The 22,636-nt window shown below is 49.9% G+C and overlaps 1 protein-coding gene across 8 annotated transcripts in view; it reads right to left on the reverse strand.

The window, feature by feature from the left end:
• The window catches only part of DNM3 (dynamin 3), a 335,748-nt gene that overhangs the window by 267,543 nt on the left and 45,569 nt on the right, over positions 1 to 22,636 (reverse strand). For all 8 annotated transcript variants that reach the window (XM_039483543.1, XM_039483538.1, XM_039483539.1 and 5 more), the window contains exon 3: positions 2,554 to 2,703. In XM_039483543.1, the coding sequence (XP_039339477.1) occupies positions 2,554 to 2,703 (150 nt within the window). The remainder of the gene's footprint in view (positions 1 to 2,553; positions 2,704 to 22,636) is intronic.

Genomic DNA, 22,636 nt, shown 5'->3' on the forward strand with positions numbered 1-22,636 from the left:
CTCCAATTTCTCCACATCCTTTATGTAGTGGGGGGGACCAAAACTGAAGCAATACTCCAGATGTGGCCTCACCAGTGCCGAATAGAGGGAAATAATCACTTCCCTTGATTTGCTGGCAATGCTCCTACTAATGCAGCCCAATATGCCGTTAGCCTTCTTGGCAACAAGTGCACACTGCTGACTCATATCTAGCTTCCCATTCGCTGTAATCCTCAGGTCCTTTTCTGCAGAACTACTGCTTAGCCAGTCAGTCCCCAGCTTGTAGCAGTGCATGGGATTCTTCCATCCTAAGTACAGGACTCTGCACTTGTCCTTGTTGAAACTCATCAGATTTCTTTTGGCCCAATCCTCCAATTTCTCTAGGTCACTCTGGACTCTAGCCCTACCCTCCAGAATATCTACCTCTCCCCCGAGCTTAGTGTCATCTGTGAACTTGCTGAGGGTGCAATCTATCCCATCATCCAGATAATTAATAAAGATGTTGAACAAAACCGGCCCCAGGACCGACCCCTGGGGCACTCCACTTGATACTGGCTGCCAACTAGACATGGAGCCATTGATCACTACCCGTTGAGCCCGACAATCTAGCCAGCTTTCTATCCACCTTATAGTCCATTCATCCAATCCATACTTTTTTAACTTGCTGGCAAGAATACTGTGGGAGACCGTATGAAAAGCTTTGTAAAGTCAAGATATATTACGTCCACTGCTTTCCCCATATCCACAGAGCCAGTTATCTCATCATAGAAGGAAATCAGATTGGTCAGGCATGACTTGCCCTTGGTGAATCCAAGTTGTCTCTTTTCTAAGATGAACAGCCCTAATCTTTTTAGTCTCTCCTCATATGGAAGCTGTTCCACATCTATGATCATCTTTGTTGCCCTTTGCTGAACCTTTTCCAGTTCCACTATATCCTTTTTGAGATTGGACTACCAGAACTGGACACAATATTCAAGGCCTAGGCACACCATGTATTTATATAGTGACACTATGATATTCTTGATGCTATTTTCTATCCATTTCTTAACACTTTCTAGAATACTGTTAGCCTATTTGACTGCTGCAGCACATTTAGCAGAAGTTTTCAAAGAACTATCCACAGTGACTCCAAGATCTGTTCCTTGGGTGGTAACTGCCAACTTTCTTCTTGCTCGGATTTCTCTTCCAGATATCCAGAGAATCAGCTTGTTCCACTGGGGAGCTATGAATCATGGTCACACAGTTGAGCCCTGCTCCCACAGGCTATGGCAGGCCCATGCAAGACTGAAGCAAGGTCCAGGGCCACAAGTACAGAATGAACCCACTATGGAAGACTGGAAAGATCGATTATAGATAAAACACCTTCTTCTTATTCTCCCCTACTTCTATTATTTTGCTCTTCAGTTCATGATCAAGATGATATGGATTGATGCAGACTGAAAAGATGGCACCTCAGCAAACAGCATAAGTTGTTTTAAATGTGCAAAAGAGAAAACAACTGAGGAATCATATTTTCTCCAGATTGGTTGCCAGCTACCTGACACATGAGAAGTCAATGCTATCTGGTCTATATTGGTGGCAACCATGCCACATAGAGCAGTTTGACACACTCCCACTGAAGAGAATATTAAAACAAGAGCAGTATTTGCTGTAACAACAAGTTCCTACGATGCCTAAGTTTATCAAAACTTAAGTAGATCAAAGGCATTGTCTTGGGATATCGAAGTGATATTTTTAACAACTACAAATTTATAATGGAGCTAAATACAGTCAAACCTCGCAATAACGCGCCCTACCATAACACGACATCGCATATAACGCGATCATAGGTTGGCTCCCCTTTAAGGCATAATACAGTACTGTACCAGTGGTCCCCAACACCATGGCAGGGGAGAGAAGCTGCAGCCCTGCACCTGCCGGGGACAAAGAATGCCGAGGCTGCAGGCGCCAGTGCTCTCTGTCCCCGGCAGGTGCGGGGCCGCGGCTTCTCTCCGGCTTCAAGAGAAGCTGCGGCCCCGCGCCTGCCGGGGACAGAGAGCACCAGCGCCCGCAGCCCCAGAGTTCTCTGTCCCCGGCAGGTGGGTGGCCGCGGCTCCTCTCCCCTGCTGGGCACTAGGGGCACTAGGCAGCGCACATCAATGCACCGCGTTGGGGACCACTGACAAACTGACTGGCTTGAAACCCCGCTATACTGCGACCCCGCATTTCGTGCAATGGAAGTTTTTGGACCCCAAACATCGCGTTATAGCGGGGTTTCACTGTACTTAACATTTATAAAAGTGCTTTGGGATCTCCGGATCAAAAAGTTTTCTATGCCAGTTGATGACAATCCATTGTCTACAATAAGTCACTTTCCTCGCATAGATAGGGTTGAAAGGTCAGGAAAGGGAGTAATCTAACAAAAGGAAGCCTTTTCGGAACATATACTGTTACATGAATTATACATCCTCAAAACTTTCATTCGAAGTCAATTTTAGCAATAGTCTCTCTCTGGAATGTTTTGGTCAAGTGATGAGAACAAACAGAATATATAATATTCGTTACATGAATAAAGAGTAGAATGACTTTACCTACCATGTGGGGAATACACTCTTAAATTAATAGGAATTGAAGAAATGCCTTTATTCAGTCCCGTCACTCTGTCTGTTTCTGCTTCAATTTCTTGACGAACCTCATCAAAATCTGTAAACTTCCTCCCTTTGCAGTGTAGGAACTCCGCATATTCTGTAACAAACATCAATAGCCTCTTTACATATCACAAAAGATTTTGAAGATTACAAGACACATCCTTTGTGTTCTCTAGACAGTTATCTAGAAAAGCATGTTGAAGTCATTGAGGATCACAGGAAACAAGTTAGGTGGGTGATCAAACAGTGTAGGCAGAGTTCCTACAGATGAAAATAGCCCAGAATGGAAAGGTTTGCTTAAAAAAAAAAAGTTTACAATTCATTACTTTTATCTTTGGCACCTGATCCTCTGGAATAACAGCATAAAGAAGGGATTGACTAAATATAATTTAAATTAACAGAATAAGGAGCAGATTGTGAAAAAATAAAAAAAACTTGCTAATACAGAGCAATTGAGACTACAGTAGCTGGATTGAGAACCATGATTACTGGAAAGCAACATGTATCAGTACTAAAGTCTGTTTCTTGAATCTTCCCTAAGTCATTTTCTCACTAATAAATGTTATTGGCTCAGGGATAGCTCAGTGGTTTGAGCATGGGCCTGCTAAACCCAGGGTTGTGAGCTCAATCCTCGAGGGAGCCACTTAGGGATCTGGGGCAAAAATCTGTCTGGGTATTGGTCCTGCTTTGAGCAGGAGGTTAGACTAGATGACCTCCTGAGGTCCCTTCCAATCCTGATAGTCTATGATTCAGCTGTACAAAGAAATGAAATGAAAAAATAGCCGTTTTTGCATCAATGAAAAAGAAAAAAAAACCTCTTCCCCTGTAAACTTCTGTAATCTCTCTGATTTGAAAGTGTGTATGTTGGGGTGGGGGGAGGAATCCAAGAACCCCACTATCCCTAAGATGGGGGAAATGAAATTAATTCAGTGTATATAAAAATGCTGCAACATAATTTCACAGCAATTTTTTTTTGTTTGTTGATCATCTAGCTAAAACCTTCTGGTTTGCCTTTGACAATTTAAATAACTCCAATGCAACTTTTATTCTTTTTTAGAACTGGCTGTACAAGAACAGGTGGATTTATTTCATATAGTATCACAGCTGATCAATCAGATTTGTAAATTATTCAAGCTTGTAAAGTATTTGGTTCCAAAAAATGGCGGGTTGCTCTTTAAGGATGAAAATAAGCTGATGAATGGCCCATATTTTGACAGAGTTATGCATGAATTCCTTGGTACAAAGGAAATTCTGCAACCTTATCTACAATTATATCTTACTGTGGTTCATCAGATTTTTTTCAGGAAAAGATTTCAAAATTGAAAGAATTAGCACTGAGTGTATAACCTGCTTACTCTATCGGGTGACTGACACAGCTGATGCTAAAAGAAGCTTCCTTTTGTTCCTCTTTTCTCTTAGTAACACAGCACCCCATCTGCAAAATTTAAAATCTCTGCAACTACTATACTGCAAATTGGATGAAATGTAGTGTGCTTAACTAGGTTAGTAATTGTCACCATGAGACTTGAACTAGTAACATGTGCTCCCTCTAATTCTAAAGAAATATGCTTAAATGAAGTATGTAACGTGTGGTGTGTATGAAGTGTTATAGACTAAATAGGTTTACAGAATAAAAATTGCGTTGAACAAGTGGTGCTTTGTTTATGAACCTTCCATCCAGTCCTTTGACTATGTCTGGCAGCAAAGCAGACAGCCTGCTTGCACGAGTGTCTCCATAAACACAGAATCGAATGTAATCTTGACAAAGATGTGCATTAATTACATAGCAAAAACTATTACAATCAGAAAACAATTCTTTAAATCTTTTGCAGAAGTAACTGCCAAATAGGAACTAGTCAGCAAGTAAAGATGATTCAGTTCAAAAACAGACTAGAAAAAAGAGAAAGTTACTCACCTTGCAGTAACTGAGGTTCTTCGAGATGTGTGTCCCTGTGGGTGCTCCACTCTAGGTGACGGTGCGTCCCGGTGCTGTCGATCGGAGATTTTCGGTAGCAGTGCCTGGTTGGGGCGCACACACTCAGATGGTATCTCCCGTCTAGATGGAATCTTCCTGAGTGCGTGCGCCCCACACCATCCTCAGTTCCTTCTCTACCGTGGAGAGTCATCTCTGTACTCCAAAGTAGAGGGGAGGAGGGCGGGGAGTGGAGCACCCACAGGGACACACATCTCGAAGAACCTCAGTTACTGCAAGGTGAATAACTTTCTCTTCTTTGAGCGCTGTCCCTGTGGGTGCTCCACTCTAGGTGAATGTGTAGCAATACCCACTATGGTTGGTGGGACTTTGGAGATGCGGCAGGGAGTACTGAAGATAGTACTGTATGGCCTACTATTGCGTCTGCCGTGGTGTCTTGCGTGAGAGCATAGTGTTTTGCAAACGTGTGTTCAGATGACCATGTAACCGCCTTGCAGATATCAGGAATGGGAACGTTGTGTAAGAAGGCAATGGATGCCAACATGGCTCTAGTGAAATGAGTTCTAATGTTGTCGGGTGGTTGAAGATCCTTCACATGGTAACAGGATCTGATGCAGTCAGAGATCCACTTGGATAGACGTTGTTTAGAGATAGCCGTGCCTTTTGATCTTTCGGCAATGGAAACGAAGAGTTGGAGACTTGCGAAACGGTTTAGTCCGTTCTAAATAAAAGGCAATTGCTCTCCTGACATCGAGAGTGTGCAGGGTTGAGTCCTGCGGAGTTTTGTGAGGTTTGGGATAGAAAGTAGGTAAGTATATAGGTTGGTTGAGGTGGAAGGTCGACACCACCTTAGGAAGAAATTTAGGATGTGGTCTCAAAGTGACTTTATCTTTGGAGAAGATTGTGTAGGGAGGGTGGGCCATGAGGGCACTCATTTCACCAACTCTCCTGGCTGATGTTATGGCAACTAGGAAAGCCACCTTCATGGACATATGGAGGTGAGAGGAGGTAGCCAACAGCTCAAATGGAGGTTTCATGAGGGCATGAAGAACAAGATTAAGATTCCATGTAGCCACTGTTAGATGAATTTCAGGGTAAAGATTTTGCAGGCCAGAGAGAAAGCGTTTAATGGTGGGGTGTGTAAAGAGTGAGTACCCATCCAATAGCTCATGGAAGGTGGTAAGTGCCGCCAGGTGCACTTTGATGGAGCTGAGCGAGAGTCCGTCCTGTTTCAGTTTCAGGAGGTAGTCTAGAATGTTAGGGAGGATCACATTAATGGGTGCTAAATGTTTATACGAACACCAAAGAGCAAAACGTCTCCACTTCTGAAGGTGGGTTTTACGAGTGGAGTCTCTCCTACTGTGCAAGAGGACATATTGGACCTGCTGGGAACAGGCTAGTTCATGGGTTTGGAACCATGAAGGAACCAGGCTGTGAGGTGGAGCTTTTGGAGCTGGGGGTGAAGGACTCGTCCGTTGTCCTGGTAAAGGAGGTCTGGTCTGTTAGGGAGAGCCCATGGGTGATGGGAGGACATGCGGAGAAGGTAGGGGTACCACATCTGTCTTGGCCAACCCGGGGCAATAAGGATGACCTGGGCCTTGTCGTCCGTGATCTTCCGAAGAACCCTGTGTAGCAGAGGGATAGGTGGGAAGGCGTACAGGAGGTAGTTGATCCATGGAATGAGGAATGCATCCCCTAAGGATGCAGTCCCGAGTCCCTCCCTGGAGCAAAACAGGGGGCATTTTCGGTTTCGGGTCGTGGCAAAGAGGTCTATTGACGGCATACCCCAGTGGGAGAAAAGCTGTTGAAGTACTGCGGGGTGCAGTTCCCATTCGTGTTCTGTCGAGAAGTGTCTGCTGAGTGCGTCGGCAGTAGTGTTGTGACAGCCTGGTAGGTAGGAAGCGATGATCTGTATTCGATGTCGTATGCACCAATTCCATAGTCGAATGGCTTCCATGCAGAGGGAATGTGATCGGGCTCTCCCTTGTCTGTTTATGTAATACATACATGCTATGTTGTCTGTTAAGACTCACAGGTATTTGTTCTTTATGAGGGGAAGAAAGTGAAAGCATGCTCTCCTCACTGCTCTGAGCTCTAAGAGATTTATGTGTAGATGTGTCTCTGATGCAGACCACCGCCCTTGTGCCCTGTGTTCCCCTAGATGCACCCCCCAACCAATCAGGGAAGCGTCCGTGGTGAGCATGAGCGTTGGGGATCGTTGCTGGAAGGAAACCCCTGTGCAGAGGTTTTCTGGACTCGTCCACCATTGTAGGGAATTTATAACATGGGGTGGAGGAGTTAGCAGCATCCCTAAGGGGTGTCTGCTGGGTTTGAAACTGGAGTTGAGCCAGCCCTGGAGGCATCTCATATGTAGCCTGGCGTGTTGAACTACAAAGGTGGTAGCTGCTATGTGACCAAGGAGCTGTAGGCAGATTCTTGCTTGCGTCCTGGGACGAATAGAGCGCGTACGTATGAGCTGCGTGATAGCGAGGAATCTGTTGTATGGGAGTGAGGCCCTGCTCTGGGTTGAGTCGAGATGAGCTCCAATGAACTCTATCTGTTGCGTGGGTATCAGGGTAGATTTTTGAATGTTTATTTGGAGGCCTAGGCTGTGAAAAAGGGAGATGGCGAAACGCATGGCTTGAAGTGTCTCGCCATAGGAGTCGCCCCTGATGAGGCAATCGTCCAGGTAGGTGAACAGTGTGACCCCGTGTTTGCACAGGTGAGCCACAACCACGGCTAGGGTCTTGGAGAAAACTCTTGGAGCTGTGGAGAGTCCGAAAGTAAGAAGTCTGTATTGGAAATGATCCTGACCGATTGTGAATCGTAGGAAGCGTCTGTGAGCTGGATGAATTGATATGTGGAAGTAAGCATCTTGTAGGTAGAGGGCTGTAAACCAATCCCCTTGATCCAATGCAGGTATTATTGTGCCCAGTGTGACCATCTTGAATCTTTGTGTCCTCACAAATTTGTTCAGTCGGCGTAGGTCTAGTATAGGCCTCCATCCCCCGGTTTTCTTCTGCGTTAGAAAGTAATGGGAGTAGAATCCTGTCCCTTGATGTTGCGATGGCACAGGTTCCACTGCGCCTAGTTGCAGAAGGTGTGCCACTTCTGTGCGAAGTAACTGCTCGTGAGAGGGGTCCCTGAAGAGGGACGGGGAAGGGGAAAGGGTAGGATATGAAGGGGATGGAGTAACCAGTCTGAACTATTTCGAGGACCCAGCGGTCCTGTGTAATCCGCTGCCAAGCATGTTGGAAATACTGGAGGTGGTGGTCAAATGGAGAAGTAAGTGGTGGGATCAAGGGCTGGTCGTGCAGACCCTCGACCAACGTTTCAAAACTGTTGTTTATTGCCCGGTGGACGGAAGGTGGTGGCTTGATTTTGATTTTGTCTGTGTTTGGGAAGTCTAGTACGATTCCTAGTTGTGTCGTATGGTCTGGATTGAGGGCGATAGTACTGATGTGTGCGTGGTCTTTGGTAGGGTTGGTATCGTAATCTCCTGGGAAAAGATGGGTGAATGCCCAGGGTGCGCAGTGTCGCTCTCGAATCTTTCATGGTGTGGAGGAGTTCATCAGTTTTTTTCAAAAAGAGTTTGTCCTTATCAAAGGGGAGATCCTCCACTTTGGTCTGGAGTTCTTTAGGAATGCTTGACACAGAGAGCCATGAGGATCTGCACATAACCACAGCAGTTGCAGTGGTACGGGCTGCTGTGTCCGCCGTGTCTAAGGACGCCTGTAGGGCCGTTCTGGAGATCAGTTGTCCCTCAGACAGGATTGATTTGAAGTCTGCTCTTCTGTCCTCTGGGATGTATGAGGCAAATTCGAAAAGCTTATTGAAATTATCAAAATCATAGCTGGCGAGGAGAGCAGAATAATTTGCAATCCTGAATTGTAGTGTAGAGGATGTATAAACCTTGCGGCCCAGGACATCAAGGCGTCTAAGGTCCTTGTCTTGTGGGGTGGGTCGATATTGTGAGTGTTTGGTCCGCTGTGCAATTGCATCGATGACAAGAGAGTTCGGTGGTGGATGAGAAAATAGGAAGTCTGCGTCCTTTGCAGGAACGTAGTATTTACGTTCGGTCTTCTTGTAAGTTGGTACTAGAGAAGCTGGGGTTTGCCAGAGAGTGTCAGCTGGCTCCATGAGTGCTTCGTTAATAGGGAGTGCGATTTTCGAGGGCGCAGACGGTTGAAGGATTTTGAGGAGTTTGTGTTGAGTCTCCTGAACCTCTTCTAAGGGGATATCCTGACTGAGTGCAACCCTCCTGAAAAGTTCTTGAAATTGTTTGCAGTCGTCCACGGTCTGTGGAGGTGAAGGGAGGATGGCTTCATCTGAGGCTAATGGAGAGTTAGGGTTAGGAGAGTCAGATATGGTGCATAGCTCCCAGGCTCAGGAGGGGGCTCAGGCACCCTGGAAGTGGATGGAGCAGGAAATTGAGGCACCGAAGGAAGATGATTGGTAGGAGGATTCTGCCACAGGTACCACTGAGGCCAAGGCATGGGGTAGGAGAACCCAGGCATCACCCACGGGGGGGCAACGTAGGGAAACTGAGGCTGCTGAGCTTGAGCCGTGACCTGAGGTGGTAAAGGTGCCTGTGGAGGAGAAGCAGGAGGGGAGAACTCTGCTTGCTGCTGTAGCTCAAGGTCACCGTCGGTGAAAGCCAGTTCAAGTGGAGAAAGTGGCAGGTCAAGAAAGGAGTCCTCTGTATCTAGGAGCGGAGAGTGAGGCTCAGGTGGCACTAAAAGGTCACTTTGCGTGAGCAACTGTTGTTCCTGCTCCCTAGGCTGAGCTAAGCCTACTCTCTGCTCTAGCTCTTTAGTAAGAGAGAGTGACAGAGAGTGTCCTGCTGTATTGAGGTTAGAGGTGCCCTGAAGGGGGTCTGCTGCTGGTGCGTGGGTAGAAGAGTGGCTGGGTGCCGACGCTCTTCTCGGTGCCGAGGCTGATCGCACTGTCGGCACCGCAGCTATTTTTGTTGCTGAGGCAGAGCGTGCTGGTGGGATCGCAGCCGCTTTTAGCGCTGAAACTGACCAGGCTGTGAGTATCGTGGCCGTTTTGGGTGCTGGTGCCGAACGAGCTGCCGGCATCGCGGTCATTGCCGGTGCCGAGGAGGAACATGGTGCCGGTGCTGTAGCCCATCTCGGTGCCGAAGAGGAGTGAGGTGCCCGTGCCGCAGTCGTTTGCGGCGCTGAGGGGACCGAATGAACAAGTGCCTTCCCAGAGCGGGAGGTCTGGTCCCTGCCTCTCAGCTCTGTCAGAGCAGTAGCTGAGGCATCAGAAGAGGCTTCCTTCCCCCCCCCAAGATGGACTTGGCATGAAATCAGTGACTTTTAGCCAACAAGTTCTGTTCTATGCTGTGTTCCTGTTGACTAATAAACCTTTTGTTTTACTGGCTGGCTGAGAGTCACGTCTGACTGCAGAGTTGGGGTGCAGGACCCTCTGGCTTCCCCAGGAGCCGAGCCCAGCCCAGGTGGACTCGCTGAGTGAAGCACACTGTGTGGAAGGGGGATGATGAATGCTCCAAGGTCAGACCCAGGAAGGTCGAAGCTGTGTAAGCTTCTTGCCCTGGAGACAGTATGCTCGGAGAGAGGAGGCATACTCCCCCAGAGTCCTGACTGGCTTCATATGGAGTAGTTCCAGAACATAGTCCCAGTGACTGCGTGACAGCTTGTTGGAATCCTGTTAGGGTTTTCAATGTTACGAGTAACCTGTCGTCCCTCTTGGTGCTCATCCCTCCTCGACCACCCTTCTAAGAGTTCCTGCACTATGAAATGCCCACATCTGTCTGGGAAACCCACCAAGTTACTCCTGTAGGACAGGCCCATTAGCTGGCCAGAGATAGCAGAGGGTACCAAAGCAGTGGATCAAAGACACTGCATATCATACCACCTGGGGTGTAGATATGGGCCACCCATAGTGAAGCCCTTCCTGTGCCTAAACTCGCTGAACTCTGTAAGGCTGTCCACCGGTCAACAGAATCCTCTACTAGTCCCACAGCTGTCTTGAACCCAGAGTTGTCAAGGCATCGCCTATGGATCCTTGCTGGCCAGTGGGATGAGTTCCTGGAACTGTCGTTCTGAAATCAAGACAGAGCATCGGCAACACCATTATCCACTCCCGGGGCATGCACTGCACAGAAAAGGGTGTTAAACCGCAAGCAGCGTAAAACGAAAACCCTCACCAACCTCATTATCCGAGCAAGCTTCGCCAACTGTCCATTTACAATATGGGCCACAGATTGGTTGTCACACCAGAAACCAAACTTTTTTTGTTCTGAAAGTTTGCTACTCAAATTGTGACTGCCACCAGTATAGGAAAAAACTCAAGAAAGGTGATGTCCCTGTAATACCCTGCACCACAGAGGTTTCTGGCCACCTCTGTGCATGCCAATCTCCCTTAAAGTAATCTCCAAAACCTATGCCTCCCGAGGCATCCAACTACCTGCAGCTCAGTTTTGAACCACCTGGCCGACCGCCATATTGAAACCCCATTAAACTCTTCCAGGAATATTTCCCACACTTCTAAGTCTTTTATTCATTCATCTTGTCGTTCTGGTCAAGTGATGGGGTTTTTGCACTCCAGAAGCCAACACCAGACGGGCACAAAATGCCCAACTGGGAGCCACCAACCAGCGTGCAAAGTTCAGGAGCCCCAGGACCACCTGTAGTTCCCTCAGAGTAATTGTTTTTGCTCCTTTGAGAGCCCATATTAGTGCCCTAATCGATTCTACCTTGTTTGTAGGGAACCTAGAGACACCCAAACTGTGTCCAGTTCGCTGCCCAGGTACATTACACTTTGGGTAGGGCCCTCTGTTTTTTCCTTGGCACAGGGGACCCCAAGGTTCTTGGCTAGGTTCTGAAATGCATGAAGCATGTGCTCACTGTTGCCTGTCCATAACCCTCCTGCAAATCAGAAATCGTTGCAATAGTGCACCACATGAGGCAGGCCAGTCTCACACACAACTGCCCCACTCCAGCCTGGCGCTGAATCTTTCAAAAGCAGCACACAACACTGAGCACCCCATGGGCATGGCTTTATCAAAACACTACTGGCCCTCAAACTGAAACCAAAGGAGGTTAAAGTCCCTGGAATACACTGGAAGCAACTGGAATGCAGCGTTGATGTCATATTCTTCCAACAGCACCCCAGAGCCACACTCCCTAACCATGGCTACCCCAGCGTCACATGACAAATATCTCACTGAACACAGCTGGGGATCAATACGGTCTTTTACCAATGAGCCCCCTGAGTCAGATGGGTGATGGATCAGCCTTTGTTCTCCCTTCACCTTCTTTAGTGCCACACTCAGGGGAGAAAGAAATCTGGCATTGGAATACACCAGAAGGGGCCTCACCTGCCACTCTCCCCGCTGCCAACTCATAAGAGCAAAGATGACCACATATATGCTCAAAGCCTCCAACAGACTTCAAGTTCTCTGCCCAGGACAGGCACCTCATGCCTTTATAAGGGATTCAAAAACCTGCTGAAAATCCATTCCATAGATCAGCAGCACCTGTCTTCCTGGGTTAGTCCCACAACAAGTTCCATTACACCCATATCTTAACTGGAGGAGCCTTTTCCATGGCTATTGCCCCCCCCCCCATAACTCCTGAAGCACTGGGACCTTGCAAGACCCCCTTTCCTACTGTCCTGTTGGAACTACCTTTCCCTTCTTAACAGGAGAGTGCACTATGCTGACCCCTGGCACCTCCTACAGCAGTGTTTGTACCTGCCTTGGGAATTAAAACATTTCCCATCATTAAACGCAAAGCACACATGGGCTTTTGCATCTGCATTTTGAAGCTGAGGTTTTAGCACTGGCAACCCGCTGTCCGTGAATGCCAGCTGGGCAACGCCATAAAGAATCACTCTCCAGCCAAAGGTCCTGTCTATTTTACCTCAGAGTAAATCAGGCTCTTCTGCCTAAATTCTCTGTCATACCTCACCCATACATATGTGGCATGAACCCTCACTATTAAGTCCTGCTACTTAAACAAGGAAATTCATCTCTTGGGGCTCCTGTCACAAATTGTACGGGTATAAATGCGAAAGGCTGTGCACCAGTTCTCAAGAGTTTGAGGCACCTTCATTCTGCTGGGTTTGTCCTTCCTCGTTTGTGCTTTTTGTCCCTTTCTCCACTTGCTCTTCCCCAAAGTCAATAAATCCACACATCCCCTTTCCAAATCTTTTCTTTAACCCCTTGAGTCAGATGATTCCTGAGTGGGCAATCTGATCCCGTATAAGCTGTTCTGTCTCCTGCCTGTGTTTTGTTAAGAATGATGCCACCTGACGACACATGGATGACCCCTCCCTCCCCACAACCTCACCCATCTTCCTTTGCATCCTGAGGAGGATGATAACTGCTGCTGCTGCAAGTTGGTGAGTAACCGTTCCTGTGCTGGAACGAAGCATAAATGATTCCACATGGCCTCTGTGCAGGGCTAAATCCTGGGAGATGGGGAATGCTGACCAGTCAGCATCTCTCTCCCCCAGCTGTCCAATGGGTGCCAGAGACTCCCAGGAAGGAGCTACCTATTGTTCCTTGGCAAGCATCTTCCTCCCTTGCCGCTGGAGCTGTCCCCTTTTCACCGCCGGCCCCATCAGTTTCTCCACCCATTGATGCAGGTGGGTGGCATTTGTGCTAGAAGCTTCTAGAATGTGGGCTCAACCTATGCAGGGGTTTGAAGATTCCAAAGATGGAACTCCATGTAATCAAAGTCCTAGCTAAACAGTTACATGCCAACTGACAATTTTTATTTAGCACAGGGGTTCTCAAACTGGGGGTTGGGATCCCTCAGTGGGTCACAAGGTTATTACATGAGGGGTCGCGAGCTGTCAACCTCCCCCCCAAGCCCCATTTTGCCTCCAGCATTTATAATGGCGTTAAATATATTAAGAAGTGTTTTTCATTTATAAGGGGGGGGGTCACACTCAGAGGCTTGCTCAGTAAAAAAGTTTGAGAGCCACTGAGTTAGCACATAGAGGAATCCTTCAAGGCTGATGGCGTCTTGTTATGAGAAGAGATATTACAGGTGAGGTGTGTAGGGGGAAGTGTCACTCTCATATTCACACAAGAATATTTGGAGGAGACTTGCAAGTGCTGGGAGGGAGGGAGAGAGAGAGAGAAAGAAAGCAAGCTTTGGATTTAAGAGATCACATCCACCATCTGAAGGCTGTATCCACAAAAACAGTAGGTGGAGTCAGTGGACTGAGGTCCAAATAGCAGCTCTGCAAGTTTCATAGGACGCTTTATTTCCCACTTCCTGTTATATTACTGTTGACCTAATCATCTCAGCCCCAATGCCTGATGGAGAGTTTTTGCCTGCCTTTATGTATCTGAGTCACAGTTACTCTCACTCACCTTTACACTGTAGTTTTAGATATTGTTGATAAATATCTGATTTTCTAACTGCTTGTGTCCTTGAAAGATAGATATCTATTTGCTCTTTTTATATCTAATGATTACAGTTTAATATATATATTTCAGATAAGATTGCTTTGGACATGAGGGATGTCAGATGTCTTAAATCAGATGGAATGGCAATTCTACTTGAGAAAGCAGGGCTGGCTCCAGCATTTTTGCCACCCCAAATGGCCGGGGGGGGGGGGGGGGGAAGGAGCCGCGATAGGCAGCACTTCGGCGGGAGCTCTACCACTGCCGCTTCCTCATTTGGCGGCAGGCCCTTCCCTCCGAGAGGGACTGAGGGACCCGCCGCCAAAGAGCTGGATGTGCCGCCCCTTTCTGTTGGCCGCCCCAAGCACCTGCTTGCTGTGCTGGTGCCTGGAGCCGGTCTTGTGAGAAAGGAATTCTGAAGCTGTACAAAGGAGGTTATTTAATGGACAGTGCCTGCCTGAAGGGTCACCAAGCTACAGATGCAATCTTCCCAAGAAAAGTAAAAACAAAAAACCCAAGTAAATATCCAATAAAGATTCAAAGGAGAGTTCCATTACACTCATGATTTATATTGCACAGAGCAGCACAGTATTGCAAGGTGAATTTTGTAAAGTGGTACTATGCTGTCTATTTCTGATGAGAACCAGAGGGATCTTTCTTCAGTAATTATCAAGTGTCACTGAAAATCTGAAGCACTTCTTCCCCCCGCCCCATGAAACCCACGTAATTAGGTAGGATTATCCCAATTTTACAAAAGAGGAAAACTAAGGCAAAAATAAATAAAGTGATTTGCCTAAGATTTCCCAAAAAGTCTGTGGCAGATCTAGGAAGAGAACCTAATTCTCATGATGCTTAGCCCTTTGCCTTAGCCACAGAACCATCCTGCCTCCCCGATGCGTAATCAGCCACAACATTTTAAAAATATTTATATACTTTCCATAAAAACAATATTTGATCTCATTCATTTCTTAGCCAGACCAGACACCTAGCATTAAAAGACTTCCAAGCTGCATATCTCATCATAGGTGCTGGAATTAGGGGTGCTGAAGTAGTAACAACAATCAAAATACATGGTTTCCTCCTTCAGCACCCGTGCTATAAAAATTCTTACAGCACCACTGTATGTCATGGAAAAATTTAAAAGTGGTCTTTTTTCTAAAAGTATATCATGCAGAAGGTCCTGTATTTCACTTCTCAGCTTTACTACTTGGAATGTTTACATTCAAACACATTTGTTTCCTAGCCACTAGAAAGCAGCATGTACGTGACAGGACAAAAATAAAAAAGAAAACTAGCAGCTCACTAAAAGACGGTTACTCACCGTTGTAACTGTTGTTCTCCGAGATGTGTTGCTCATATCCATTCCAGTTAGGTGTGCGCGCGCCGCGTGCACGTTCGTCGGAAGACTTTTACCCTAGCAACACTCAGTGGGTCGGCTGGGCGCCCCCTGGAGTGGCGCCACCATGGCCCCGGATATATACCCCAGCCGACCCACCCACTCCTCAGTTCCTTCTTGCCGGCTACTCCGACAGTGGGGAAGGAGGGTGGGTTTGGAATGGATATGAGCAACACATCTCGAAGAACAACAGTTACAACGGTGAGTAACCGTCTTTTCTTCTTCGAGTGATTGCTCATATCCATTCCAGTTAGGTGATTCCCAAGCCTTACCTAGGCGGTGGGGTCGGAGAGAGATGTGGCGGAGTGCAAAACCGCCGAGCCAAAGGCCGCATCGTCTCTAAATTGCTGGACTAGAGCATAGTGCGAAGCAAACGTGTGGACCGACGACCAGGTCGCTGCATGGCATATCTCCTGGATCGGTACGTGTGCCAGGAATGCGGCTGAGGAAGCCTGAGCCCTGGTAGAATGGGCAGTGAGGTGGCCCGCTGGGACATAGGCCAAGTCATAGCATGTGCGTATGCACGCTGTTAGCCAAGAGGAGATCCTCTGTGCGGAGACGGGGAGGCCTTTCATACGGTCCGCCACTGCCACAAAAAGCTGGGGGGATTTACGGAAGGGCCTTGTGCGGTCAATATAAAATGCAAGTGCCCTGCGGACATCTAGGGAGTGTAACCGCTGCTCCCGTGGGGATGAATGAGGTTTAGGGAAGAAAACTGGGAGGAAGATGTCCTGATTAGTATGGAAGGCCAAAACCACCTTAGGGAGAAAAGCGGGATGTGGCCGCAACTGAACTTTGTCCTTATGAAAGACAGTGTAAGGGGGGTCTACAGTGAGTGCTTGAAGCTCGGAGACCCTCCTGGCCGAAGTAATGGCCACCAGAAAAACTGTCTTCCATGATAGGTATAGCAGAGAGCAGGTTGCCAGCGGCTCGAAGGGGGGACCCATAAGCTTGTTTAATACCAGGTTGAGGTCCCAGGTGGGGGCAGGACGATGAACTTAAGGGTAAAGGCGTTCCAGCCCCTTTCGAAACCTAGCAACCACCGGGTGAGAGAACACAGAGTGACCACCCTCTCCGGGATGGAAAGCAGATATGGCTGCCAAGTGAACCCTCAGGGAAGATATGGCAAGGCCCTGCTATTTAAGGTGTCAGAGGTAGTCCAGAATGACTGGAATGGGGGCCTCTGAGGGAGTAAGAGTCTGTGACGCACACCAGGCTGAGAAACGTTTCCATTTGGCCAAGTACGTGGACCGAGTGGAAGGTTTCCTACTACTGAGCAGAACATGCTGCACAGGGGCGGAACAGCGCAACTCCGAGGTGTCTAGCCACGCAGGAGCCACGCCGTGAGGTGGAGGGCTGGAAGGTCCGGGTGACGGAGACTGACGTGATCCTGGGTTATAAGGTCTGGGCAGAGTGGGAGGGTGATCGGTGTGGCTACGGAGAGGCTGAGCAGCTTGGTGTACCAGGGCTGCCTGGGCCACGCTGGAGCAATCAGTATAAGATGAGCTCTGTCCTGCCGGAGTTTTAACAGGACCTTGTGCACCAGCGGAAATGGAGGGAAGGCATAAAGCAGCTGGTGCTTCCACGGGATGAGGAATGCGTCCGAGATCAAGCCTGGTGAATGACCCTGGAACGAGCAGAACACTTGGTTGGCACTTCCTGTTCGCGTGAGACGCGAATAGGTCCACCTGGGGAAAGCCCCACCTGCGGAAGATTGAATGGATAATGTCCGGTCTTATGGACCACTCGTGACACAGGAAGGATCTGCTCAGTCAATCCGCCAGAGTGTTCCGAACGCCCGGGAGAAAGGACGCCACTAGGTCTATTGCATGGGCTATGCAAAACTCCCATAGTTTGATGGCTTCGTGGCAAAGAGGGGAAGATCGGGTCCCTCCCTGCTTGTTTATGTAATACATGGCCGTTGTGTTGTCCGTAAACACGGAGACACAACGGCCATACAGAAGCTTGCGGAATGCGTGGCATGCCAGGTGAACTGCTCTGAGCTCTCGGACATTTATATGGAGGGACAGCTCCTCTGATGACCACAGCCCTTGGGTGCGCAGGCGACCGACGTGGGCTCCCCAGCTGAGGGATGACACATCTGTCGTCAGAGACAGGGTGGGCTGCGGTGGGTGGAACGGTAACCCCGCGCACACCATGGAGGGGTTCAGCCACCAGTCGAGGGAGCGCAGTGTATTCGGCGGGATGGTGACTAAAGTGTCCATCAAGTCCCTGCCCGGGCGGTACACCGAATTGAGCCATTTGAAGTGGGCGGAGGCGGAGCCTGGCGAATTTGATGACATACGTACATGCCGCCATGTGGCCTAGGAGACCGAGGCAAGTGTGGACCGAGGTCGTGGGAAAGGCCTGCAGACTGTGGATGATCGCGGCCATCGCCAGGAATCTTGGCTGAGGCAGACAGGCCTTGGCTAGACTGGAGTCCAAGGTAGCTCCTATAAAGTCCAGCCTCTGAGTGGGGACCAGGGTGGATTTGTCCACGTTGAGCAGTAGGCCGAGACGTGTAAACAGGTCCTTTGCCACGCGTACATGTAGCCTGACTTGCTCCTCGGAGGCTCCCCTGATGAGCCAGTCGTCCAGGTATGGGTACACGTGAAGCCCTTGACGACAGAGGTGGGCAGCGACCACCGCCATACATTTTGTGAACACGCGAGGTGCTGTGGAGATGCCGAAGAGAAGGACCGCAAATTGGAAATGCCGATGATCGGCTACAAAACGGAGGTATCTCCTGTGCGGAGGAAAAATGGCTATGTGAAAGTAAGCGTCCTTCATGTCGAGGGCAGCATACCAGTCTCCGGGATCCAAGGACAGGATAATAGTACCCAGGGAGACCATTCGGAACTTCAACTTTATCAGGAATTTGTTGAGGCCCCATAGGTCTAGGATAGGCCTGAGACCCCCTTTTGACTTGGGGATCAGGAAGTAACGGGAGTAAAACCCTTTGCCCCATTCCTCCTTTGGCACCTCCTCTATCGCTCCGATGGTGAGAAGCGTCTGGACCTCTTGTAAGAGGAATTGCTCGTGAGAGGGCTCCCTGAAGAGGGACTAGGAGGGAGGGTGGTAAGGCGGGGTTGAAGCAAATTGGAGGTGGTATCCTTGCTTCACGGTGCGCAGGACCCAGATGTCTGAAGTCAGGTGGGACCACGCAGGGAAAAAGTAGGAGAGGCAGTTGGAGAAAGGAGGGAAAGGATCCTGAACGGGAAGTGGTATGCTGTCCTCGGGCGTACCTTCAAAAGGACGACTTTGGACCCGCCGGCGGCTTGGAGAGGCCGCGGCTTTGACCCATTTGTGGACCTGAGTATCGTCTGCGTCCACCGCGCCCTCGGCGCCTGCCAAAATCCTGTCTCTGCCTAAGCACAGAGTAAGGACGGAAGGGCTGGGGGCAGAAAGTGCGACGCTGGGTCAAGGGGGTATGCATGCCCAGATTTCGCATGATGACCCTGTTGTCTTTTAAGCTCTGGAGTCTAGGGTCAGTTTTCTCCGAGAACAAGCCTTTACCATCAAAGGGCAAGTCCTGGATGGTGTATTGGAGTTCCGGAGGAAGGTTGGAAACCTGCAGCCAGGAAATGCACCTCATGGTGATACCAGACGGTAAGGTTCTTGCTGCGGAGTCCGCCGCATCTAGGGAGGCCTGCAGGGAGGTTCTGGCCACCTTTTTCCCTTCCTCCAGGAAGGCCATGAATTCCTGGCGGGAGTCTTGGGGAAGCAACTCCCGGAACTTGCTCATCTCCATCCAGGTGTTGTAGTTGTAGCGACTCAGCAGAGCTTGCTGATTCGCTACCCGAAGTTGCAAGGCACCCGCCGAATACACCTTCCGGCCCAGAAGGTCCATCCTCCTGGCTTCCTTGGATTTTGGAGCCGGGGCTTGCTGTCCATGGCGCTCCCTTTCATTAACGGACTGGACCACCAGGGAGGAAGGAGGAGGATGTATATATAGGCACTCGTACCCCTGGGATGGTACCATGTACTTACGCTCGACCCCCTTCGCTGTTGGCGGAATGGAGGCCGGCGACTGCCACAAGGTGTCTGCATTGGTTTGTATAGTCTTAATAAAGGGTAGAGCCACCCTAGTGGGCGCATCAGCTGAAAGTATGCCGACTACGGGATCCTTGACCAGGGCGACCCTCCTGAGGAGGTCCTGGTGAGCCTTGAGGTCTATCGGAGGCGGGCTCGAGGATGATGTGCCTGCCACTGCCTCATCCGGCGAGGAGGAAGACGAGACCCCGGGAACAAGGGGGCCCTGTACCACCTCCTGGTCTTGCGGTGGTTCCTGCTCAAGCTGCGTCGGTGAGGCAGATGGTTGAGCCAACTAGTCGTCTGTGCCTACTGGTGGAGGGCGACTAACTGTGGCCTCTGGGGCCCGGTGCTCCGACGAGGCAAAACGTGAGGGAACTAAAGGAGCACCCTGGGCCTGATGATACACCCATGGAGTCCAGAAGGGCCACTGCTGAGCACCCTGCGCTTGGGGATGGGCTTCTTGAAACAGGCTCTCGGGCACATCCGCATCGCAGTCCTGTGAGTAATAGCTGTCCGCGTGGGACGACACCGACGGATGTCTGGATGGCCATGGAGGAGCAGAGAAGCCCTGGGCAGATGTCCCGATAGATCTGGTGCCCCTGCGCATGGGGGACCAGTGCCGTGGAGCATCCCGGTGCCAAGATCGAGACCGGGACCTGCGACCGGCTCGGTGCCGGGAGGTCGACCAGGATCTGGAATAGCGGCACCGTGAGCGGCTCCTAGGTGAACGGTGCCGGGAGCAGTGCCGGGACCTTGAGCGGTGCCGAGAATAGTAGACCGGCAACCGGGATGTAGAGCGGTGCCGCGAGTCCGACCGGTGCCGGGACTGCGAGCGGCATGAAGAGCGAGAGCGGTGCCGGTCGTCTGCGGGACCTGGATCGTCTGCGGGACCGCCATCGAGAGCGGTGCCGGTCAGGGGCGCTGATAGAAGCTGGGTGAATCAGGGCCGGCTTTCCAATTGATTGGATCACCTGCACCAGCGGTGCCGGGGTGGTGGCGGTGCCAGGTCTGTCAGCGCAATCAGGTCCTTCGCCACTGAGCATACCTCCAGCATGGAGGGTATGATGAGCTCAACCACGGCGGGTGCCGGGGAAGTCATGGGTGACGGACTCGACGGCCCTTGCCGGACCGGAGTCGACGGCGCCGGCTTAGCAGGTGCTGCGGCGGGAGCAGGCGCCGGGCGGTGCAGTTGAGCCGCGCCCTTGTGCCGCGCATCGAGCGGTGCCGGAGCGGCAGAGGTCTTAGTCTTCTTTGCTCTCGGCGAGAGCGAGCACCTCAGGCCTGCCTTTGGAGCCGGCGACATCTGGTGCCGAGAGGGCTTAGGCGTACTGGTGGGGCCCGGTGCCGAGGAGGAGCTTCTTGAGTCCGATTGAGCTGCACTCGGTGCCGAGGATGGAGGGGTGAGAGCCTCCTCCATAAGGAGCTGTTTAAGCCTGATGTCCCGCTCCTTTTTAGTGCGTGGCTTAAACGATTTGCAAATTGGGCCCTTAGCTGTTAAGTGCGACTCGCCGAGGCACTTCAGACAGGAGTCGTGCAGATCCCCTGTGGGCATCGGCCTGTGACAAGCCGAGCACAGCTTGAAACCCGGGGAGCTGGGCATGTGCTCCGGTCCCAGTGCGGGGAGGGGGCTAAGCCCCGAACCCGACTAAACTCACTAACTCACTAAACTACTAACAATTAACTACACTTATCTAAAATTCAAATATATCTACAACTATATACACAATACGGAACGAGAAACTATGAGAATGCTAGGGAAGTGGAGGTCAGCTAAGCCGCACTCCACTGTTCCAATGACTGACACGGGCGGTAAGAAGGAACTGAGGAGTGGGTGGGTCGGCTGGGGTATATATCCGGGGCCATGGTGGCACCACTCCAGGGGGCACCCAGCCGACCCACTGAGTGTTGCTAGGGTAAAAGTCTTCCGATGAACGTACACGCGGCACGCGCACACCTAACTGGAATGTATATGAGCAATCACTCGAAGAAGAACCCTTCTTTCAGAAACTATAGCTACAAAGAACAACACTTCAGGGGTTATCAGGCTCAAGGACACAGAGTTCAGAGGTTCAAAGAAACCAGCAGAAGGACAAGAAACCAACTCTATATATAAATGATGGGCCTAAAATGGGACTCCAGATATGCAGCTATGGAGTCGGGGGGGGAGGGGGGAGAGCAGACCACTAAACCAAAAGGGTGCCCCCATGATCTTAACCTGAGATCATGCTAAGTGTTGAGACTTAAATTCTTAAGGATAGAGAAGGGAAGTGGCTCTTTAAGAGCACAAGCAAAGGAAAAGAGAATGCAGATCTCCTGGAAGGAGACCAGGAATAGAAAAGTACATGAGACAGGCATTCTACGAGATCAAAGTCATCATATGAGGGTTATGGTAGTTGCTGAAATACCAGAGCAGTTTGGCATTAAAGCAGACAAAGTCAGGTTTAAGGAGAGTAACTCTCCACATCTGAACACCATAATCTAGAACAGTGGTCCTCAAGCTTCATTGCACCGTGACCCCCTTCTGACAACAAAAATTACTACATGACCCCAGGAAGTGGGACCAAAGCCCAAGTTCACCCAAGACCCATTGCCCCAGGCAAGGAGGCCAAAGTTGCCCCAGGGCTTCTGCCCTGGATCGGGACATGTAACTTTAGTCCCCTTGCCCAGGGCTGAAGCCCTCAGGCTTCAGCTTCAGTCCTGGGCAGTGGTACTTGGGCTTCTGTTTCAGCCCCGGGGGGCGGTGCTCGGGCTTTGGCTTTGGCCCTGGGCCCCAGCAAGTCTAACACCAGCCTTGGCAACCCCATTTTTGGGGTCCCAACCCACAGTTTGAGAACCCTTGCAAGAAGGGGGCTTCTTTCACCCAACAGACCAACTGCTAGGCAAACATATTTCCCTGAAAGATGGCAGACCTCCACAGCAAGGCTTCTCTTTACACAGAGAAACAGGGGATTGGATTCATCCCACAGATACATATTCTGAGGGGTTAGGATAAGCCAACACCGCTATATTGTCTGCCCTGAAGAAACATGGAGTTCTCGGTCTAACAGCTTCTGAAAGCTAAAAGCATCCTCCTCACAGCCCTGAGTTTTAACACATTTGTGTGAATTTTATACTCTAGAGAAGACCATTTCAGAGGAACATTCTAGATGATTCAGCACCCTAAACTACCCAAAGACTGCCATCTGTTGTCATTTTAAACCAATGTGTGTCGTCTAACAGATGCTTCTAAAAAGTACTGGAGCAGAGCACTGGCAAAAGCAATAGGAGACCAGGCCCTG

This window comes from Mauremys reevesii, linkage group 8 (genome assembly GCF_016161935.1).
Source record: "Mauremys reevesii isolate NIE-2019 linkage group 8, ASM1616193v1, whole genome shotgun sequence".
NCBI classification, from domain to species: domain Eukaryota; kingdom Metazoa; phylum Chordata; order Testudines; family Geoemydidae; genus Mauremys; species Mauremys reevesii.